We start from the raw sequence: 18,738 nt of genomic DNA, 5'->3' as shown, positions 1-18,738 counted from the left end.
GCCTGCACGAAGGGCGGTTGGTCAGCATCTGCACAGTCTGCGCTGGCATCAAGTTCCGAAGTCCCTGTGCCAGCATGGGGCGTGGAGGTTTAGTTCATACCGAGGAGGGCGAACAGGTTCTATGACGCATTGTTAGCCGGGTTGAATTGACTGGTGGATTCCAGGTGAAGAATGGCAGAGGGGTGGTATGATGCCAGCAATGCAACTGCAAGGCAGGAACGGTCCCAAGACACAAAAGCCCTCGCACATGTGCAAAGTAGGTCGAGGCCGGAGGTTCTTGTTCTGTTCTGTTCTGTTTGTCCTCTGGACAGACGACAGAAGAGAAGAGCAAGAGCAGGAGCAACAGCAGGAGCAAGAGCGAGAGCGAGAGCGTACCTTTGAAGCGACCGACATTGTGCCGTCGATATATTCGCCTTTCAGCAAGGCGTAGCTTTAAGGACGTCTATCGATCAATGATGGGGTGTTGCGACGATGGGAAAGGATACGGCCTAGGTGGTCATATCCTCGTGATAATAAAATCCGTCAGTCGTCGTGTCGAGTCGAATTGAATCGAATCCGCAAGCGGGAAAGGGCAGGAGTGGGTGATTGGGGGGACGGAGCTCAAATTTTCGACCACGGCAACACGCACAGTTGGAATCACCTGGATTGTGTGGGCTGCTTTTCCCAGCTCCTAGCTAGCTGACTGGCTGCGCTCTGCCGCTGCTCTGCGCTTCCCCCCGAGGTGAACCGTGCTTTTTGCACCTTTGCTGAGCTACCCGCGAAATATTTATGTGCCCTGCTTAGGGTTGGACCTTGGTTAAGCTCTGTGAGGTCATATTCCATACCATCTGTCAACCTTCTCTTCCTGCTGCCACGTTATTATTTACATGGCCCGAACACCCGTGCTTCGCAATTAAAACCAACATTTCGTCTAACATAAACGACGGCCGCGTCTTATCAGATCAAACCAAAAATCCCATTGGGCTTATGACCGTTTCTTTCTGCTGGGATAGTAAGTCAGCTCGACACGCACTCGTTCATTGAACTACATAGCTTGAGCACAGGTCAATACATCATCTGAGTTAGCACGGCTCGGCAGACGGTACTCCGTACAAGGAGCTATGACCTTTCCGTCCACGGATAGTAGTCGGATAGTCAGATAGCTCTGTAGATAGTCAGAACCCAATCGTTGGAAGTCTTACATAAAATAAAAATAATATCCAAGATTTAGACTTTGTGCAAGACGGCTGCAGCACAAACAAGCCATGTACACACTATAGTAGCCAAATGCCAAACCAACGGCTCAAGCCTAATCTTGTGCAGATGACAACATGGTGGAACGCTTAAGTAACAGCAAGCTGTCCCCATGTCCTCAGTACCACAGCACGGTATGTATTGCACTGATCTGACCGCAAGAGCCACCAGTTCAGCCCTACCATATACTACCCCGGATCGGCAGAATCTGGAGTCCCCGGTCCAGCGCCGTCGACGCTTATTGCTATCTTAATTTGCAGCAACTGCCGGCCGTTGTAATTCTTTTGTGTCATTGTTTCATATTCCTTGCTCCCAATCTAGATCATCGTTGGTGTGAAGTCCCGATAGCTCGTTTTCTGACGGCTGTAGGTGTAGTGTGCGCAAGCATCTGCTCAACGTGCTCATGACAGTAACAATCATAAACAATACATAATCATTTTCCGAGAGACAAAACCCTTCGCTCATCGGCACCATTGTCTGTGTAGCTTTTATTGATAGAAGCGACAGGAAACACAAGTCCCGTGCCCATGGCGAAATCCTTGATGTCCTCGACCCATGTCTATGCGTACATGAGAACCCAAGAACCGCGAGACATCAAAACTATACATCGACAGCAGCCAAGGAAACGTTCGTGTTTTGTTTTCCTCTGGTACCACCAAATTATGATTCTGCCGGTGTATTTAGCAAACCAAGAGTAGAGCTGCATCGTGGGGTGTTAGTTTTTGGTAACAGTATCCCGCGGGATTGTCAATCTCTTAATAATCGCTTGGTCCCGCCTTATCTCTGCATCAAAACATTCCAGGCCTCCTGGAGATAAGCAAACAAAAAAATCTAGATGTCACTATAAAACACAAACGGGAAGCCTTCTCCGCGGGCGATCTCTCGGACCAATTTTTCTATTTCTTTTCCTATTCTAATGGACTTTTCTCTCTCTCTCTCACTTCCTCTTCTCTGTTGCTCGGGTCCTTTATTTATGGAATGCTTCCCTGACGGCGCCTGCCGCAAGGAGCCTGAACGTTTCCACTTTGTATTGCTCGAGCACTGCTCAATTGGTAAGGATGTTATTCTCCTATATACACCATCTTCAGAATTATTTCTCGCAGGCGATCATTATTCGAAGATATGATCCGCTCTTTAAGCAAGAAAGACTCCAGTGAGTCTGGTGACTATTTCAACTCATAGAGTTAAATACACTCACTCCCCTTTCCTAGCCCGCGGGGCCAAGTGGTCAGAAGGAAAGCTAAGCTTAAGCTTAGCGAACTCGGTCACAAGATTCTAGGGCAGTCTCCTAGAACGACAACCAGCTGTGGGTGATGGCACGTTATTATTCCAATCACTAGGATAACAAAGTGAGGATACGACTGCAAATAAACGAAATGGAGATTTACATAGGCGTCATGTTTGGTACATGGCACGGCTATCGCAACAAGGAGTATCGAGACGGATTCTCATATAAACAAGCTTGGCAGCACAGATGAAGCCATCGTGAACCGTCACATAGCGGCTCTCAACGTCGGGTTTGCTAAGGGGCGCCAAGACACGAATGGAATGGCTGCACACTTCCCCAGCGTTCGGTCTTGTTCACTTGGAGGTTCGTGTAGACCGACATACCGAGGGGATGGATTCAGCACACTATTGCGAAATAGAAAAAGCCCTTTCGGGCACATGACTTGGAGAAACAGATCACAATATCGGCACGATGCTCCACCGAAATCTAGGCCTCATGCAAGGCGGTGAGGACACGAAACCAACCATCAGAGGAACGCCCGTAACCCACGATAGCTGCGGAAGACTATCGAGTTTGGCGGTTCCCCGAGCGTAGGTGGAAACAGCAACGATCGCTTTCTCCAACGGTGCTGCCTCTAGCCTTTCGAAAATCTTCTCAGAGCGGGTGCTCTGGTATATGCCGTATAAGCGTCAAGCCAAAAGATGAAGGTCTTAACGATGGCCAGGCATTCAATCGCGACGGGCCTGAAGAGACGGACGGGAGTGGAAGATCTTGTTGGAAAGCTGCTAATCATTTAGCGCAGATGGGACCCCGACGCGGCTTTTACCATCTCATCAAATCTCCAAAAGACCCCACCACCAAGACACTTGGTAGGTCTCAAAAGTGGACGCCTCTTGTCAAAGTATAGCTACATACACCCAACCCCCGACAGACCCGCACCATTTCCCTTCTGCACGCGAAGCCACTAGTCGCCAGCACTTGCCTTTTGTGGTTCACATGGTTCTGCGCCGCCCGAAGGACCCTTACGGCGCCAAACTGGAAGTACTGTACACCACTACCAAGCTCAGATGTTCGACATGCAGCATGTGGGCGTTCCGGTCGGCGTGATTGCATAATCTCCCAGCCAAGTCACAGGAAGTCAACCGCCGCCGGACGAAGCGTTGTGATGTAATTGCGCGAACAATCGCAACGCTCAATCCAGGGCTTTCAGATGGCCAAGCCTTACTCCTGGTTCAATTCGACAAAGGCATAAATGCTCATTAAAGACGGCTCCGAAGAAGGGACGATTCTAGCTCGAGGTTGCTGCGGGGTGGGAAAAATAAATAAATAAAACCCAGAGCATCCACCATGAAAAGGTTTCCACAGCGGTCGCTATTCCGTCTTGGGACCTGCCTGCGGTGCTGAGCGCAGGAGTTGTCTCGAGCGGACCATCAGTAACGGCGACTTTCGTGTCCAATGAGCTTTGAACCACTGCGTCCGCGCTGTCGACTTGCAGCTTTCATATGTGAAACGTTGTTCGTTCAGGCTCACAGGCGAAAACCTCGTGGAAGAAGGGTTGGTGGAAAATGATCAGACGTGGCTTCCGGGGTTTGGTTATCTGACGTTCGGGGTCTGCATTCTCTGTCCTGTCACGCGGTGTTGGCATTGGGGTAGACGCTGGGCCAGACGAACATGTGCCCATGAGCCGGTGAGAAGCAGAGCTGTTATTGAATCCAATGTGCCGGGACCCGACTACCGGCTACCATTTATTGATTTAACCGATTTTCTTTTCACGACTCATGCTCCGCGGAAATGCACGATGGGGTCATGCAGGCACATGCATCCTGATGCCTGTAGTTTTTCCTTTCCCAAACGAAAATATATTTGATACGGGCTAGCCTACTCAAGGTAAATCTACATTGGCTGGGGTGGTGAAGCGTTTGAGCTACCCCTCCCGCTTTTGATCGTCTGGAAACCCATTGCAACTGTGCATGGGCGTACTCAACGACCCCGCTCGATATATACACAAATTCAAGGAAAAAAGAAGACTGTTGACACTTGTCCGCTGGCCATTGAAGTCCTTCACGATCTGCTAGCTGGAAAGCATGAAACCAATTGCGTAGATATCTCTCAAATACGGCTGCCCACGTGAATATGTACAAGAAAGAAGCCTGGAGGCTTAGAAACGTCGCATCAAAAATAAAGATATGTACGCACAGCGAAGGTATAGGTTTCGAGGAACCCGTACCCCAAGGAATGCTCCAGCGTCGCAATTAGATGCGGAACTCTTCGATGTTCGCTGGCGATACTAGAATCGGCGCTGAAATGCTCGTATTGTGCGGCATTGTCTCAATGATTTGACAAACAACCTGTTCGTCGCTGTGGCCGTAATATGAGGTTAAATGAAGCTGTAACTTTTCCTTCCCACCGTTGCGCCGCCAATGCTGGTAAAAATAATTCGTCCGTTCTTTGGGTATAATGCCTTTTCCTGTCCTCGATTGCTGAATAGTTCGAATAAAAAGCTCGCCCATTCGCCATAACCTATGCCTCTCAATATGGGGTCACATCTCTGCCTCGTGCCATTATCCATTAACTTCTTCATGGTTGGATGCAATACGGCACCACAGGCGCCGCTTGTCGTCAAGTATTTATCCAATGATTACAAGATTGTTGCAGCGCATACTGTGGCTGACAACTTGACAAGCGTTCCTCAGTCGTGCGTCACAGTGGCAGATTCGTCCGGCAGCGTGCATAAGATCCTTGCCTCACCGTGTTAGGAGAGATCAGAATTTCTGCTGTGTTGTACAGCTCTATCGCATGCTGCTAGTATCGAAGGAGAACTGCGTAGGGAAAGCCATCGAGGCGCTCAGACCGAAAGGATCCCAGTCCAGAGCCGGATCCAGAAGCTGCGTCATAGATGGGTATCCTTGACCCGATGTTTGGACTGGCTCGTGCTGTCCGTCGCTCGCGTTCTGTTGTACCGCATTCCCAGTCGCGTTAGAGGCCATAGACATACCATGCTGATGTTGTTGTTGTTGCTGCTGCTGTTGCTGCTGTTGGGTGCCGTGGTATTGATTTGGGTAAGGGCCTGGCCCCGGGGTGTCGGGCTCGACGTCGTCGATCATGTCGTTAGGAGCATCATACTCCTGCTCTGTAAAAAGGAATCAGCCTAGGACGCCAAAGGTCTATTATACATAAGAAACGGGTCAGCTTGCCGAGCTGCTTAATGTGGTTCTGGAACCCAGGGGTGGGATAGAAGCCACCCGGACGTTGACCGACGCCAGTGCCGTGTTGCATCAGTTGTTGTCGTGCTGCCGCTGCCGCTACAGGGCCTTGCATCGGAGGAAGCTGTCGCATGGGCGCGGGAATCGTTGGTCGCATGCCCGAAGGTTCGCTGGTCTTGGGAGATAGCGCAGAGCCAGCATAACCGGGAGCTGGGTTAGTAGGAGACGCGGTATGCGATGGAGGCGTTGGGCGCGATGTTGGCGACGCGACATTTTGCATGCCGTGCATTGGCTGCGCCAAGGAGTTCGCGCCGGGTTCGAGCTTAGGTGCTATGCTAGAAGCAGATCTGCGAGAGTGGTGATGTCTGTTCATAATGGCCCTCTGGATAGGTGGAGGCTGAACCATATTCTGGGGCATGTGAGTTGGTCCGAGATTCGGACTGCCTGTTTTGGCTTGAAGCTCAGCTTGGACGTCAATACCTTTTTCAAGCAGTATCCTTTCAAGCAGTGAGTTCTTGTAGCGCAACATCAGACATTCATCAGCAGCGCTGCGATGGGCTGCTTGTAGGTTCGACAAGTTAGACTCATGAACCCTGATGGTTTCTTCTAATTGCTTGATGTACTCTGTCCTTCGCTCACGGAAGGCAGCCTGGGCTTGACGGTTCCTTTGCTTTCTCTCTTCCGAGGTTGCATATATCTAAGATTATGTTAGCGAAGGTTCATGGTCGGCTAGTATGTGGCAAAGTCCAAGCGCGGACAAACAAAATTGAGACACTTGGATATGTGAGAAAATGTTTTCACATACAGGTTTGCGCCCGCCTTTGCGCTTGGCCGGCTGGGTTTCTTGGATTGCATCAGGACTATGCTCTTGATCGGGACTCGAAGCCTTTGAATCATCAGGAGTGTTCTCCTTGGAAGGTTCTTTCTGATCAATAGACATATTGTCAGACATGACAGTTTCGGATATAGGAGACGATTGCCGACTGGCCAGGCGGCAAACGCCTCTCACAGGTGTATCAGGTATGCCAACACAAACGTTTGTGTAATGCCAATGTTTAGGGGCTGATACACAGTCAAGGCCCAAGTGAGGAGTTTTGATTGTGTAACGGATTCCAGTGTCAATGATGGCGTGATAGTATACAACCACAACCACCAGCAAGTTCCCCGAATACAAGCGTCCTCGGCACTCAAATGCGCGTATGCAAGCTAATCAGAACATAATCTGGGGAACCGAAGATCCGACAAGACGGGACGGGGTATGTAGGATTTGTTCTGCTGGAGATAAGGATGGATGATCCAAGCGGCTCCAGGGGAAAGATTAGGGGGGCCGTTACGCGCAGCAAAGACAGGTCAAGATAAGTGATGACAAGTGTGTGTATGGTAAGAGGAGGAAACGGCTGAGGGCGGGTTATGTAATTGTTTGTTAAGAGTTCAGCGGAAGGTTGCTTTGGACGATGGATGGTGTGCTTTCTAAAATTCAAGAAAGGCACAACCGGACGAAAGAATTAAGAAAGACCTAATGGTCAGATCAACTGGCGACTTGAGAACTTTGCGTGTTTCGGGCCGCCTGGGAACTTGGAAAACCGAAGAGAAGTTTTCTCGTCTTGTGGAGTGCTCCAAAGCTCTCGTTTCTCGGAACTGCAGCAGACGACGTCGTTCACCTTTCGGCTGGTGTTCGGCCTGCAGTCTATTTGTCTGTGCACTTGTGGTGTGGACTAGTGCTGGTGCATAGTACTGGTACTGGTACTTCTCAACAGCGGGCCCCCTCAAGGCGCTGGGCAGTGGGAGCTGAGGTCTGAGTCGTGACAGATGCAGACGTTTTCTGATTTGACCCGTTTTTCTGAAGCTTGGCTGAGATCCGCCTCGGTCCACGGAATGGATGTTTAGACTTGGTGGATTATCCCAGGACGTTTCTGTTGCGCAGGCGCTTTTACTTCAATTCTTGCTCACCCAGAAGCTTGGGGTGTTCCTAATGGGAAGGTGGGGAAACGATTGGGACAGTGCTCAAAAGTGCTCTGGAATAGAATAGTCAACCGACGGAATTTCAGATTGAACTGTTTTAGACCATAATACTACCAAGGCCAAAATACTGATTGAAGATATTGTAGGATAGTGTCGCAATGTCCCATGTGGAGAAACGAGATCGTTGAGAGCTTCCTCTGCAGTCGCGTGTACCTTCTGGGGGAGCCTGTTATTATAGAGTAATCGAAACTCAAGTACTTCCAATATAAGTACAAATGTACCTTTTGCTCCTCCCTTGTTGCATAAACCGGGGAAGCAGGACACAAGGAGCCTCATGTAGGATTCCTCTCATCTGGCGGCCTGCAGTCATCTTTTGAATTTTCGCTGCACCATGGATGTCACCCTCCATGATCTCAGGTGAAAAGTGCATACGATTTATTCACTTCACAGCACTTGCGACCGCATTACGAAAAGTTCGGAAACAGTGCAGACGACCGCCCAGACCCTGCGGCATCTTGGCGTGACTTAGACAAAAGGCTCGGGATTAATAGTCTAAGTTAGCAGCAGATTGCTCGCCTATAGTATGATATATTTGTACAAAATTGGTTCAATCACTACTTGCAAGCGATCAAGATTAGATATACCCTGGCTTCAGAGGCTCATTTGTACCAAGCCAGGTGACCTGTACGCACGGTACATCTAATCGAACCTAGGCTCCGTCTCTCAACCGGTCTGCCGCCCAAACCGAACAGTCAGTTGTTTCTATGGGATTTGTTTCAATCGCGGGCGGTTTACCACCACTTGGGACTCGAAAATTCCAAGTCTCAGAGCATTCACGAATGGCGATGCTTTAGACTAACCACCGCGTGACAAAAATGCGAATCTCGACCAACGTCAAAATTTTAAGCTATTGCCTGCCCGGTGGCATTTGAACTTCAGTGGGCGATCATTGTTATTAGCTCCGGCATCTACAGCCCTGATACCAAACATTTGGGAATCGTGCCTCGCAGTGATTGGTGTTTTTAATGGACCGGTGACGATATTGGTGTTCGATTCTTTACCAGGGGACGTGGTTTGCACTTCTCCGACCGGAAGCGCCGTATCGACGTCAGTAATGATAAGATACTGATGGTGTGTGCGGTCATTTCATGATGCCGGTTCATTTTGTGCAACCGACAGTTTCCTGACGTTGGTTGGCGAAAAGTGACAGACCCCTCCTCAGATCTTCTTCTGCCAATTGCAGATGATTATGATCATGAGGCTGCAGGGTACAGTCTCAATGTGTCTGGGAAGTACTCATCGCTAAGTGCATGCCAAGCATTTCACCAGTTCGTTCCCATGGACATATGTATTGCGTCTACTCTAGTTGCATGGAATCTCTGACGAAGTTGAGGTCTTTCAATCCATGTATCCAAGGTCTTATTAGACTGTCTAAGATCTTCCATAAGACGCTACCTGGCACAGCATCCCACGTCTTTTCGAGAACAGTGCCGTGGATAAGAGATAACGCATTTCGAATTTCCGCCCTAGCAGTTGAGCAATTCCGCGGCCACTGACAATGCAAATCTCGGGAAATTTTATCCCAAAAGAGACGAGATACCCATTAAGCCCCAACTGCCGCTCCTCGTAATCAGACTTGGCCATTTGCGAACGTGCCAGGGTCTACGATCATACACCGGATTGGTAGAAGCAGATCTTGGCACCTTTCTGAGCTCCTCGGAAATGTTCAGACTGATCTTCAAGGGTTTCGCTTCCACGCAAAATGCAGCGGCGTAGCGAGACTTAGCGCTCGGCCCCGGCCATCACAAAAATTGGCCCAGTGGAACGAAACCTGTCCAGCGGTGCACGCCGCTCTATGGCACTCGAGACGCCAACCAGTTCCCATTACAATCGACATAACACCTGTTCAACGTCTGCAAGTGCGACTTTGGTTGTTATGTATCACAGCACCGCTATCAAATGGTATGAAGGGGCAGGGTATACGACAATATTCTGACTTCACAATAATATGTGATCTTTCTTGTATGATTATCGAGTGTAGGAACATACATCTTCTTCATAGATGCGCAGGTCATATGACTGCCACAAGAATTGCTTTTCAGTTACAGGATCATGCAGCTTTTAAGCGTCATGGGCTTACGCCATTTGGTATGATCGGACAGAGGCTGAACATCTTACTATAGCCCTACCGTTTCAAGCTACAAAACCTACTGCAGCTTTAAATGACCGCCCCCTTGCATGGGCTGTTTAGAATCAGCATCGCTTCTACTTGTATTGCAGAGGCGATAAGAAAAGTCAATCTGTATCAGCAAATGCGCTCTGCCTGTTGGGACTTGATGCTTCAGCGGATGCGCTTACGGAGAAAGCGACATCTTGCGTGGCATGACCTTCTAGAAAGTTTCTAGTGTCATTCTCGATCCCGGGATCCTTGCACATCATCCTTGGCTACGAATCCTTTCTTGTATTAGTTACATCGCCGGGCCCTTGACATCTGCAGGTGCAACGTTCCAGCGAGACATGGTGGCTGTGGTCATCGGTGGTCGAAAACGGTAAGGCTCGTGCCGATGCCGCTTCGTGGCCAGCACACTTCAATATAGTGACTATCACTGAGAAGCGGCTTCAGGCTGGCTTTCGACCTCAGCATGAGACTTGCCTAAGGTTAGTCAAAAGGCAGGATCAAACAGGCTTCACCTTTCCGAGAGACATGATGTGCGCAAGCTGGGAGTATTAAGCGTCCGCCACCTTGTCGTTGACCACGAAGTCTCCAAACCCAGCAGTTTGCTTCTCGGTTGCCAGCCGCACACCACCACCATATCACATTCAGAATGCTGACTCAGTCCTGACGAGTTAGAGCGGTATAAAGGATGACTGAGAGTTCGCCAAAAACAACAAACCTGACATACAATGCAAGAAAATACTCGAAGGAGATATCTACAGAAGAGATCTGGGGCCCCGCAGAACCCACGAAGGAACACAGATGGCCTGTTCCATCCTCCTGAACGACGCCTAAGAGCACCATGTATGGAGAATTACTCGAGGATATCCTCGAGGAAGAGCTTTCCATCTAGAATCGTAGAAGTGTAAGGATTAAGTATTAGTCGCGACTTTGGGAAGAGTTATCTTGTACGACAGAGAGGTAGTTCTTGTTAGTCTTTCCTAGCCAGATCACTAATTTGAACCATATTTGCTGCACCTGGACTCGGGCTTCGTTCGAACATCCATGACATGGACGGTAGCCTCGGACTAAAAAATAAAATAAAATAAAAACTCTAGTATTGTGCTTGCATAACCGGTCTCGTTTCTTTGCTTACATATAACCTTAATGTTTTCTATGATCTAACAGCCTTGACCCCCTTTCCAAGATCAATGGCCACCACGGCGACAAGAAGCATGGCATTAAAACCTGCCATCAAATAGAACGGCGCTCCAGTGCTCGCAACATCGAAGAGGTATCCTCCCAATTTTGTCAGTAACAAAATCGCAGCGCCGCCACACCATGAATAGACGCCCGCCACCGAGCCCTTTAGCTGGACCCGCGAGATGAGTTTCTCATCTCCTCCCGTGCCCGCGCTGTTTCCATTCTCAAGCAAAGGCGCCGCCTCTCCCTCGCTGTTACCCTGTTCTGTCGCTGCCGCCGCCGAAGACGTAGGAGGCAAGTCTGCGCTCAGCACACCTCGGCCCAGCGAGCCAAGACTACACACGATGGCTCCTATCTGACTGATGCCCAGCAATGCGACAATTAAGAAGACAACTCCACTACCACCTCTGCCGTTGATGTCTTTGTACTCCGGACTCTGCAGCTGTGGGAACGCGATATAGCCGACAACACCACATAAAGTAGACACCAGAATCGGTAGGTTCACGCCTCTCCACCGCCTCGCGCTCAAATATCCAAACAAAGGCGCGCATAACAGCGCGATAAGTTGAGCGACACCGCTAAGGATAGACGACAGAATATAAGCCGCGCGGCACTCCTTCTTGAGCTCAGGCGACGGATCGTGCGGTGACCCCTGGCAGAAACCATTACTGATAAAGAAAGTGTTGATGTATAGCGGGATGAAAAGACTGATCGCCACAGTGCTGGCCCGCGCAACGAAGCCCCCGAGATAGCCAATGGCGATGTGCGAGTCGGTCAAGCCCAGACGCAGGGACGAAAGAAGGAGGTGACGGTATGCTAATGGCCTGTACGCCTTTGATTCGTCAGGCAGAACAGCATCCCCGTTCGAAGCATCTGCGCCCTTCCTCCGCGACCCCAGCAGCATCCGCCAGCCCTTGCCTTCTTCGCCTTTGAGCCCCTGAAGTCCAAAGAACACAAAGACTGCAACCACCAAAGCCACGGTTCCCACAACGTAGAAACTCGAGGTGATTGCCTGAGCCGGCGTGACGCCCTCGCCTTTAGAAAATCGTGCAGGCAGAGGCAAGAACAGACTCAGCGCCACCAGAGCACCGCATCCCGTGAAAAGGCCCACAAGACCCGCAAGCGCAGATGGCTTCCTGCCCTTGTCATCCTGTCGCATATCCTCATCTCCTCCGTCGCCGCCTCTACTGCTCCTGCCGTCGGCGCTCAAGTCTCTGTACCGCTCCGGCGTGATGGTGACCTCGCTCTCGAAGCTCATGGCGACGCTGTCGCGATTGCTGTTATGCCCGGCCGGTTTCCTCGCGACCGTCCTCTCCTCGTGCGGGTCCCCGGCGTCAGCACCGGCGTCGTCGTCATCCGTCAGGCTTGGCAGTATGGCGGTGACCATGGTCGCGGCGGCCGTGGCGCCGACCGCGAAGAGGATCCTGACAGCCACGAGACCCCTCACGCCTTCCCAGCCCTGGCCCACCTGCACGAAGCAGAACAGGCTGAGGCCGATGACCGCGTATCCCAGTACGGCAACCCAGCGCACGCCCAGCCTGTCGCTCACCAGACCCCAGACGGGACAGGCGACGAGCGCGACGATCTCATCGACGAAGCCGAGGGTGCCGACAATGTCGCCGACGTTGGTCTTGATGTCGAGCAGGTCGGTGATAAGGAACGAGACGGCCGAGTTGAGGAAGACGAGGAAGGAGATGCTGAAGAGCGATATGCCCAGCAGGTAAGTCGTGGCCTGCAGCGGCGTCGTGGATGGGGAGAAAGGCAGAAGACGGCGGATGCGCGACATGGTTGACGTCGATGCCAGATGGTACGAGGCAGATGGCGGGGTGGTTGTCGTACAAAGGATACTGAGACTTGTGGCGCGCAATTGGGGGGAACAGATCTGATGACAGGCCGTAAAAAGCACAGCCGTATCACATCTTCAGTCGAGGGAGACGAGCAGTTCGGAGTGGCCGGGCAGATCTAGGATTGTTGTTGTTTTGATTTGCGCATAGGTTGGATAAAGCTCCAATGTTACTTTAGTCTCCAGCTTCCCCATACACAGGGATAGGCCGACTTTGCTAGTCTAGCAGCCACAACCATGACGCGAAGTCAACAACCTCGATTTGGATCTAATCTAACGGATCATATCAAATGTCCTATGTTATATATCATGGCATCTTTGTTGGTCGGAGTGACTTTGTACCTACGTTGAATAAAAAATAAAAAATCGAACCAACCGACATACCAGTCTATAGAGAAAAGGCAAAATTGCATTAATACGAGGCACACGTGCTGTTCAATAAGTATTACTATAATTACCACCGTCTATACAAACCCCAACCAATGGTATGAAGCCTGTTGTGTACCCAATGACTACAAGCCCGGTCCGACTGCAGTCATTCTGCTGACGCTTCCAAACTTCACTTGCCACGCATAATAGTATATCAACGCAGCAGATGGCTGGCCGAGTATGGTGAACGTGATCCAGAACGTGCAATTGCCAATGATCTTGCCGCTCGGTTCACCCACTGCCTTCTTGACCCAGTCCGTAATTACTATCAGAGGCAGTTGGAACATCATGCCTAGAAACGCAACGCCTGTCGAGCTTGTTAGTGCTCAAGCCCCTCAAATTAGCGACGACGTCAACGTACCTATGACATTGTGTGTCGGGACACCGACCGCCATCTCATGCAAGACAGCCGAGACGAAGAAGACTGCAAAGAAACTGGCGTTCTGGCTATATCCGCGACCCTTCATTGGAGAATAGACATGGCGTCGCATGAACGCATGAACTGGTTTATTCCACATATTCCAGTAGTCGCGCAAACTGGTCGCATTCCACCAATCATCATAAAAGTTGCGGTCTCCGAACCTCGTAATCTCGGCCAGTGCATTCAGGGAGGATTGGAAGGTTGCAAAGAACCCGGCCAGCCAGATGACGAGCGATATTGTGGATAGTTTTAGGAGTCGCTCAATAATTGATGTAACTCTCAACGTGCTCATACTGTTGATGGAATTCTCCAAGACAGGAGCAGCGTATTGAGCGCTGCAAAACCATACCAGTACACTCAAGCAAATGGTCTCGCCAAGTCTCTTAAAGACGAACTTCCATCGTATCTTTTCTGTCCTCGGATATACTGGCTGATACACCAAAGTTGGGGCCCACCAGAAGTAAGCTAGGTTTCCCATGGTGATATTCTCTGGGTATGGGCATTTTGCATATATCTCGGGAAGCGCAGCCAACTCGCCCTTCACCGGATGTAAGTACGCATGGCGCAGATCTCGGTTCGTCAAGGCATAAGAGGCCGTCTTCAGCCAGACAATAATGGCATGAAGTTCTGTCGCGGTCCCAATCAAGGGATGGTGAATATGATTGTATACCGCCCAGCTGGTAATACCCAAAGCGAGAGTTGCGTTCAGCCCATGTAGCCATCTGACTCTGATCCACATGGCCCTGAAGACTTTCGACTGGTCTTCAGTCGGACTGGCCGAGCCTCCCCGGCGGATGGCCAGAGCTCTCGATGCTTTAGCTTGTTGTGCAGCAAATAGTTCAATTGAATGGGCAACCCAGAGGAAACACGGTATCACGAAGTAGAGACCAAGTCCCATGAGAAGATCATGCTTTGAAACTCCGTGGCAGTTGAAGCAAATCAAGTTGCCATACTAAGCTGCGTGTAAGCCAACGAACAGCTCGAGATGGAATGTGTGAAGCTCACTTTTTGAAGATTTTCAATAACCAACCGCAGGTTTCCGGCAACTGGCATCCATAAGCTTGTATTCTTTCGGGAACTGGTCAAGGGACAATACCAAGGACTATGACCATCAGATTTCGAAAGCCCAGAAAGCTAGGAGCCGTAAGGGCGTCATGGCTGAGAGTTGACGGCCTTGCTTCGGAATGAATGGCTGCAACATGTCTATATCTCCTTATCAATATCGGAGTACCACCGTTCGCATTGCTGTTCCCGTTGCTGTTGAATTCGCGTGTACGATCATCGGTTCGGCGTCGCAAGGTAGGGGTAGAAGCCGTTTCCACGCTTGTAGCAGTCACGGATTCCATGCTGAAGCCTGTTCGACTGAGGGATTGCTTCGTTGCGTAATGCCAGTTCTGCTCGTGGCAACACGTCCAAGTATCAATTCGATCCGCTTCAGGACGAAGGACAACTACGATATACCCCGCGGAGACTGTGCTCTTTGAGTGCGAAGTCCAGACTGTGGTTTTTATCTCCAGTAGCTTAGCCGGATCCCCCCTCCAAACTCTAAATGCGGCGGCGAAATCTAAAGCGAGCTATACTTTGAGATTGCTCAGCAATGGCTTAAATAGAAAAGGGTATGCCTGCGCCTAAGGTTAGAGCAATCAGCCAAATGAATGTTGTCGGTCTGGTTGTACCGCTGTACGATATGAAGAGTTTGAGTCCCACCTTGTTCTCTCCCGCTCGTCTTGACGTCGTGCCGGTTGGAAACCAAGTGTCGTGATATATGGGTAAACAGTTGTTATCTACGAAGATGGAGGGGAAGCTGCATCATATCTTGCAGATGGGATTGGTCAATGTAATTCTCCATTGATTCAATTGGAATGCTGCAGGTATTTGCGGTAATAGCGCCCGGTCGTGAGGGAAAATTTCAGCGAAAGCTGGGCAGAGTAAAATGCCTTTCAACATCGTTGCTGCATTGCATCAGAGCCCTGGCGATCCCGGTTCACCTAGGACAAGGAGTACAACAAATACGCATGTGATTGGGCGGGGCTATGCGCATTGGCTTTCGCTTCGGGGATAGACTTCTTGGGCTGAAGGAGCTTGGGGCGAGGGGGCCACCGGTCCATCAGTAATAACGGCTTGGGCGGCAGGTGGCTTGTATTGGTTGCCGGAAGAAATCGGCATCTCTTGGATATTCAAAGACGTGAAAATACCTTGGTATGCTACGCTGCTGCGCTAAAGGGCCAAACCTACTGTAGTTACGTATGTAGGCATGGCCGTGAGGATTCTGGAAAGGACAACCCCCTTTAACAGGCTTGGCCGGTAGGTTCCTTCAGGTTGAATGATAAAACTACGGTAGGCATCTCATTGACGACACTTGGCACCCTTGAAGATTGTACAAGTATTGGATCCATGTGGACAAGAGTAGGTATATGCTCTTACGTGTCAATAACACATACACCAGGTAGCACTGCGAAACAATGCACAATACAGACCATCACTCAGCGAGTTTCAGTGCTTGGAACCGGCCGTTTGGCAGCTGCTGGTTCTAGCGCGAACAAAGTAACCAAACAAGGCCCGGGGATATTCCGGGCTGCAGGTGCTGCTTCCCATCTGTAGTGGGTCCTTTGGCGACTGAAGCACGCGCCTGGCGCGTGCCTGCATTCATTCCACTCTGAGCTCCAGGCAAAGCATTCCATGGGAGGTACCTCAGCCTTGCAAAGTGTCTTGGGAACTCATGTGACTTCAACCACTTTTCCACATCAACATCAATCACACTTATGATCATTCGCGGCACCTTTTGAGTCTCCCACAACCCGTATGACTTCGAAATAGTGTCATTCTGGCATATCCGCACGATGGCCTACGAACCACGTGGAGGAGACCATGGCGGCGATGGGGCAGGTTTTGTAAGGGCCAGAGGGCGACGACCCGTCACTGATTATGGCGCGACTATGGCACACTGGATACGCGATCGCAGACCACGGTACCAGGGTTCTTTCAAGGGCGAGGCAGAGCGACCCAGCGCGAGCTATATCGTTGATGTAGGATTCCGGACACCAAGTAGCCAGTTGTCCTGAATACAATACTAATTTCACTAGATGCTTCCCCCATTGGCTAGAGTGACGAATCCTGCAGATTCGGTGCCTGCCAAGCACCTTCACTCATCTTTAAATAAGATCAAACACCCCGTCAATGTGGTGCGTTGGACCCCGGAGGGACGCAGGTTGTTGACCGCGTCAACTAGCGGAGAATTCACGCTATGGAATGGTACAGGCTTCAACTTTGAGACGATAATGCAGGCCCACGATGTTGCGATTCGTGCCATGGCATATTCACACAGTAATGACTGGCTTATCTCAGCGGACCACGACGGCACCATCAAGTACTGGCAACCTAACTTCAACAACGTCAAAGCGATCCAGGTTTCGCACGACCCTATCAGAGACCTGGCCTTCAGTCCAAACGACTCGAAATTCGTTACTGCTTCGGATGACTCAAAAGTGAGGATATTCGACTTCACAGATGGTGTGGAGGAGCGGGAGTTGAAAGGCCACGGATGGGACGCCAAGAGCTGCGACTGGCATCCTACTATGGGTCTTATTGTTTCTGGGTCAAAGGATCATTTGGTGAAGCTATGGGACCCAAGAGCGCCAGGTCGTTGCCTCCGGACACTGCATGGGCACAAAAACACCATCACGAAGACAGTGTTTGAACGAGTCCGGGGAAACTGCTTGGCTACATCGGCGAGAGATCAGACGGCCAGGGTGTTTGATTTACGCATGATGAAAGACGTTTGTCTGCTCAAGGGCCATGAGAAGGATATTTCTACGCTAGCATGGCATCCTATCCACCCGAATCTCCTGAGTACAGGAGGCTCTGAGGGCTCATTATTCCACTATCTGCTGGATGAACCAAATACCCCTGCTGGTCAACCTCTCAGTATCAGCCCATATGAGAGTGCGGATCCAGCATCGGCGCCAGCACAAACCATATATCCCGCCCACAAGATACCTTATGCACATGACTTTGCAATATGGTCACTAGACTGGCATCCTCTAGGCCATATTTTAGCTTCAGGATCCAATGACCGTATCACGAGATTCTGGTCAAGAGCACGTCCTGGCGAGACAGATATCTTCCAGGACAGATATCATATTGGCGAGGCGGCTGCCGAGGCTCAAGGAACCTGGCACCGTCGTGATGCACGTCGTCAACGACAAGAAGAGGAGGAGCAGGAGATGGAAGACGAAGCTGAAGGCTTGGTTGATCAGAAGATGCCGGGCAAGAGCCAGCACCCAGGGTTACCAGGGCTGCCGGGACTGCCTGGTCTTTCTCTACCAGCGAACGGTGTCCCACCACCTCCACCGCAGATTCCCGGCGTGGGTGCTGCACCAATGGGCACATCTGGCGTGGTACCGCCACCACTCCCCTTCGCAATGCCACCAAACTTTAGCGGTGCGCCGCCACCTCTACCTATACCGGGGATGGATCCCAACGATCCGGAAGCATTCGCGAAAATCACAGAAATGATGCAAAAAGCTGGCGTACCCCTGCCTCCTCCACCAGGAATGCTGCCACCGGGCATGGTACCACCTCCCAATTTCCAATTCCCAGCTGGTTACCCGGCACCACCTATACTACCACCTGGTATGGATATGTCAGGGCTAGATAGTGGTGGCCGTAGAAGAGCACCTCTCCCTAGTCAGGAGGAAAGCTTGAAGCAAGAACAGAAAAGAGGCAACTACACTCGCGTTAGGTAGGACGGGGGCCCAGAGTTTCCACAGGGTCGCCTTGAACATCTGAAGAGGACGGAGCTTGGGTTGGTTATTACGACGAAGCTTTACGCGTCAGCGATAGCGTTCAAGACCAATCATCCACTCCAGAAGGCAGCATAGGGGAATCCGCCGCGCTACATAAGAGAGAAAGGCGCACCGGGTCAGCAAGGCGACTGATGTGGAGTCGTGACAGGCGCAAGGAGCGTATATGCCTGTCTTAGCGCACGACACACAACCTTGGACGGGAGAAGTGATACTGCTGGAGATCCGAGCGTGTACTTGTTAAAGGCGTATCTGGATA

General features: G+C 50.8%; 4 protein-coding genes across 4 annotated transcripts; 1 reads left to right on the top strand and 3 right to left on the bottom strand.

Moving 5' to 3' along the window:
• Window positions 1-5,250: 5,250 nt before the first annotated feature.
• BKA67DRAFT_517131 (uncharacterized protein) lies at window positions 5,251-6,604 on the bottom strand (the record flags this gene model as incomplete). The annotated part of the gene is made up of 3 exons (XM_046097876.1): window positions 5,251-5,591; window positions 5,644-6,361; window positions 6,470-6,604. The coding sequence occupies 3 exons, from the start codon at window positions 6,602-6,604 to the stop codon at window positions 5,251-5,253; spliced, it is 1,194 nt and encodes a 397-aa protein (XP_045958821.1).
• A 4,288-nt stretch (window positions 6,605-10,892) lies between these two features.
• BKA67DRAFT_565523 (major facilitator superfamily transporter) lies at window positions 10,893-13,046 on the bottom strand. Its single transcript, XM_046102815.1, has one exon. It carries the CDS (start codon window positions 12,768-12,770, stop codon window positions 10,956-10,958), a length of 1,815 nt encoding a protein of 604 aa, XP_045958820.1. The 5' UTR covers window positions 12,771-13,046; the 3' UTR covers window positions 10,893-10,955.
• Window positions 13,047-13,339: 293 nt separating this feature from the next.
• On the bottom strand, window positions 13,340-15,023 carry BKA67DRAFT_518228 (diacylglycerol O-acyltransferase; the record flags this gene model as incomplete). The annotated part of the gene is made up of 4 exons (XM_046097988.1): window positions 13,340-13,571; window positions 13,614-14,629; window positions 14,683-14,723; window positions 14,774-15,023. 4 exons carry the CDS (start codon window positions 15,021-15,023, stop codon window positions 13,340-13,342), a joined length of 1,539 nt encoding a protein of 512 aa, XP_045958819.1.
• Window positions 15,024-16,517: 1,494 nt separating this feature from the next.
• Window positions 16,518-18,422, top strand: BKA67DRAFT_592628 (WD40-repeat-containing domain protein; the record flags this gene model as incomplete). The annotated part of the gene is made up of 2 exons (XM_046104856.1): window positions 16,518-16,703; window positions 16,761-18,422. 2 exons carry the CDS (start codon window positions 16,518-16,520, stop codon window positions 18,420-18,422), a joined length of 1,848 nt encoding a protein of 615 aa, XP_045958818.1.
• Between the last annotated feature and the right edge of the window lie 316 nt (window positions 18,423-18,738).

This window comes from Truncatella angustata (assembly GCF_020726525.1).
Source record: "Truncatella angustata strain MPI-SDFR-AT-0073 chromosome Unknown BKA67scaffold_4, whole genome shotgun sequence".
Classification (NCBI taxonomy): Eukaryota; Fungi; Ascomycota; class Sordariomycetes; order Amphisphaeriales; family Sporocadaceae; genus Truncatella; species Truncatella angustata.
This window is presented reverse-complemented; position numbering and strand designations above follow the sequence as displayed.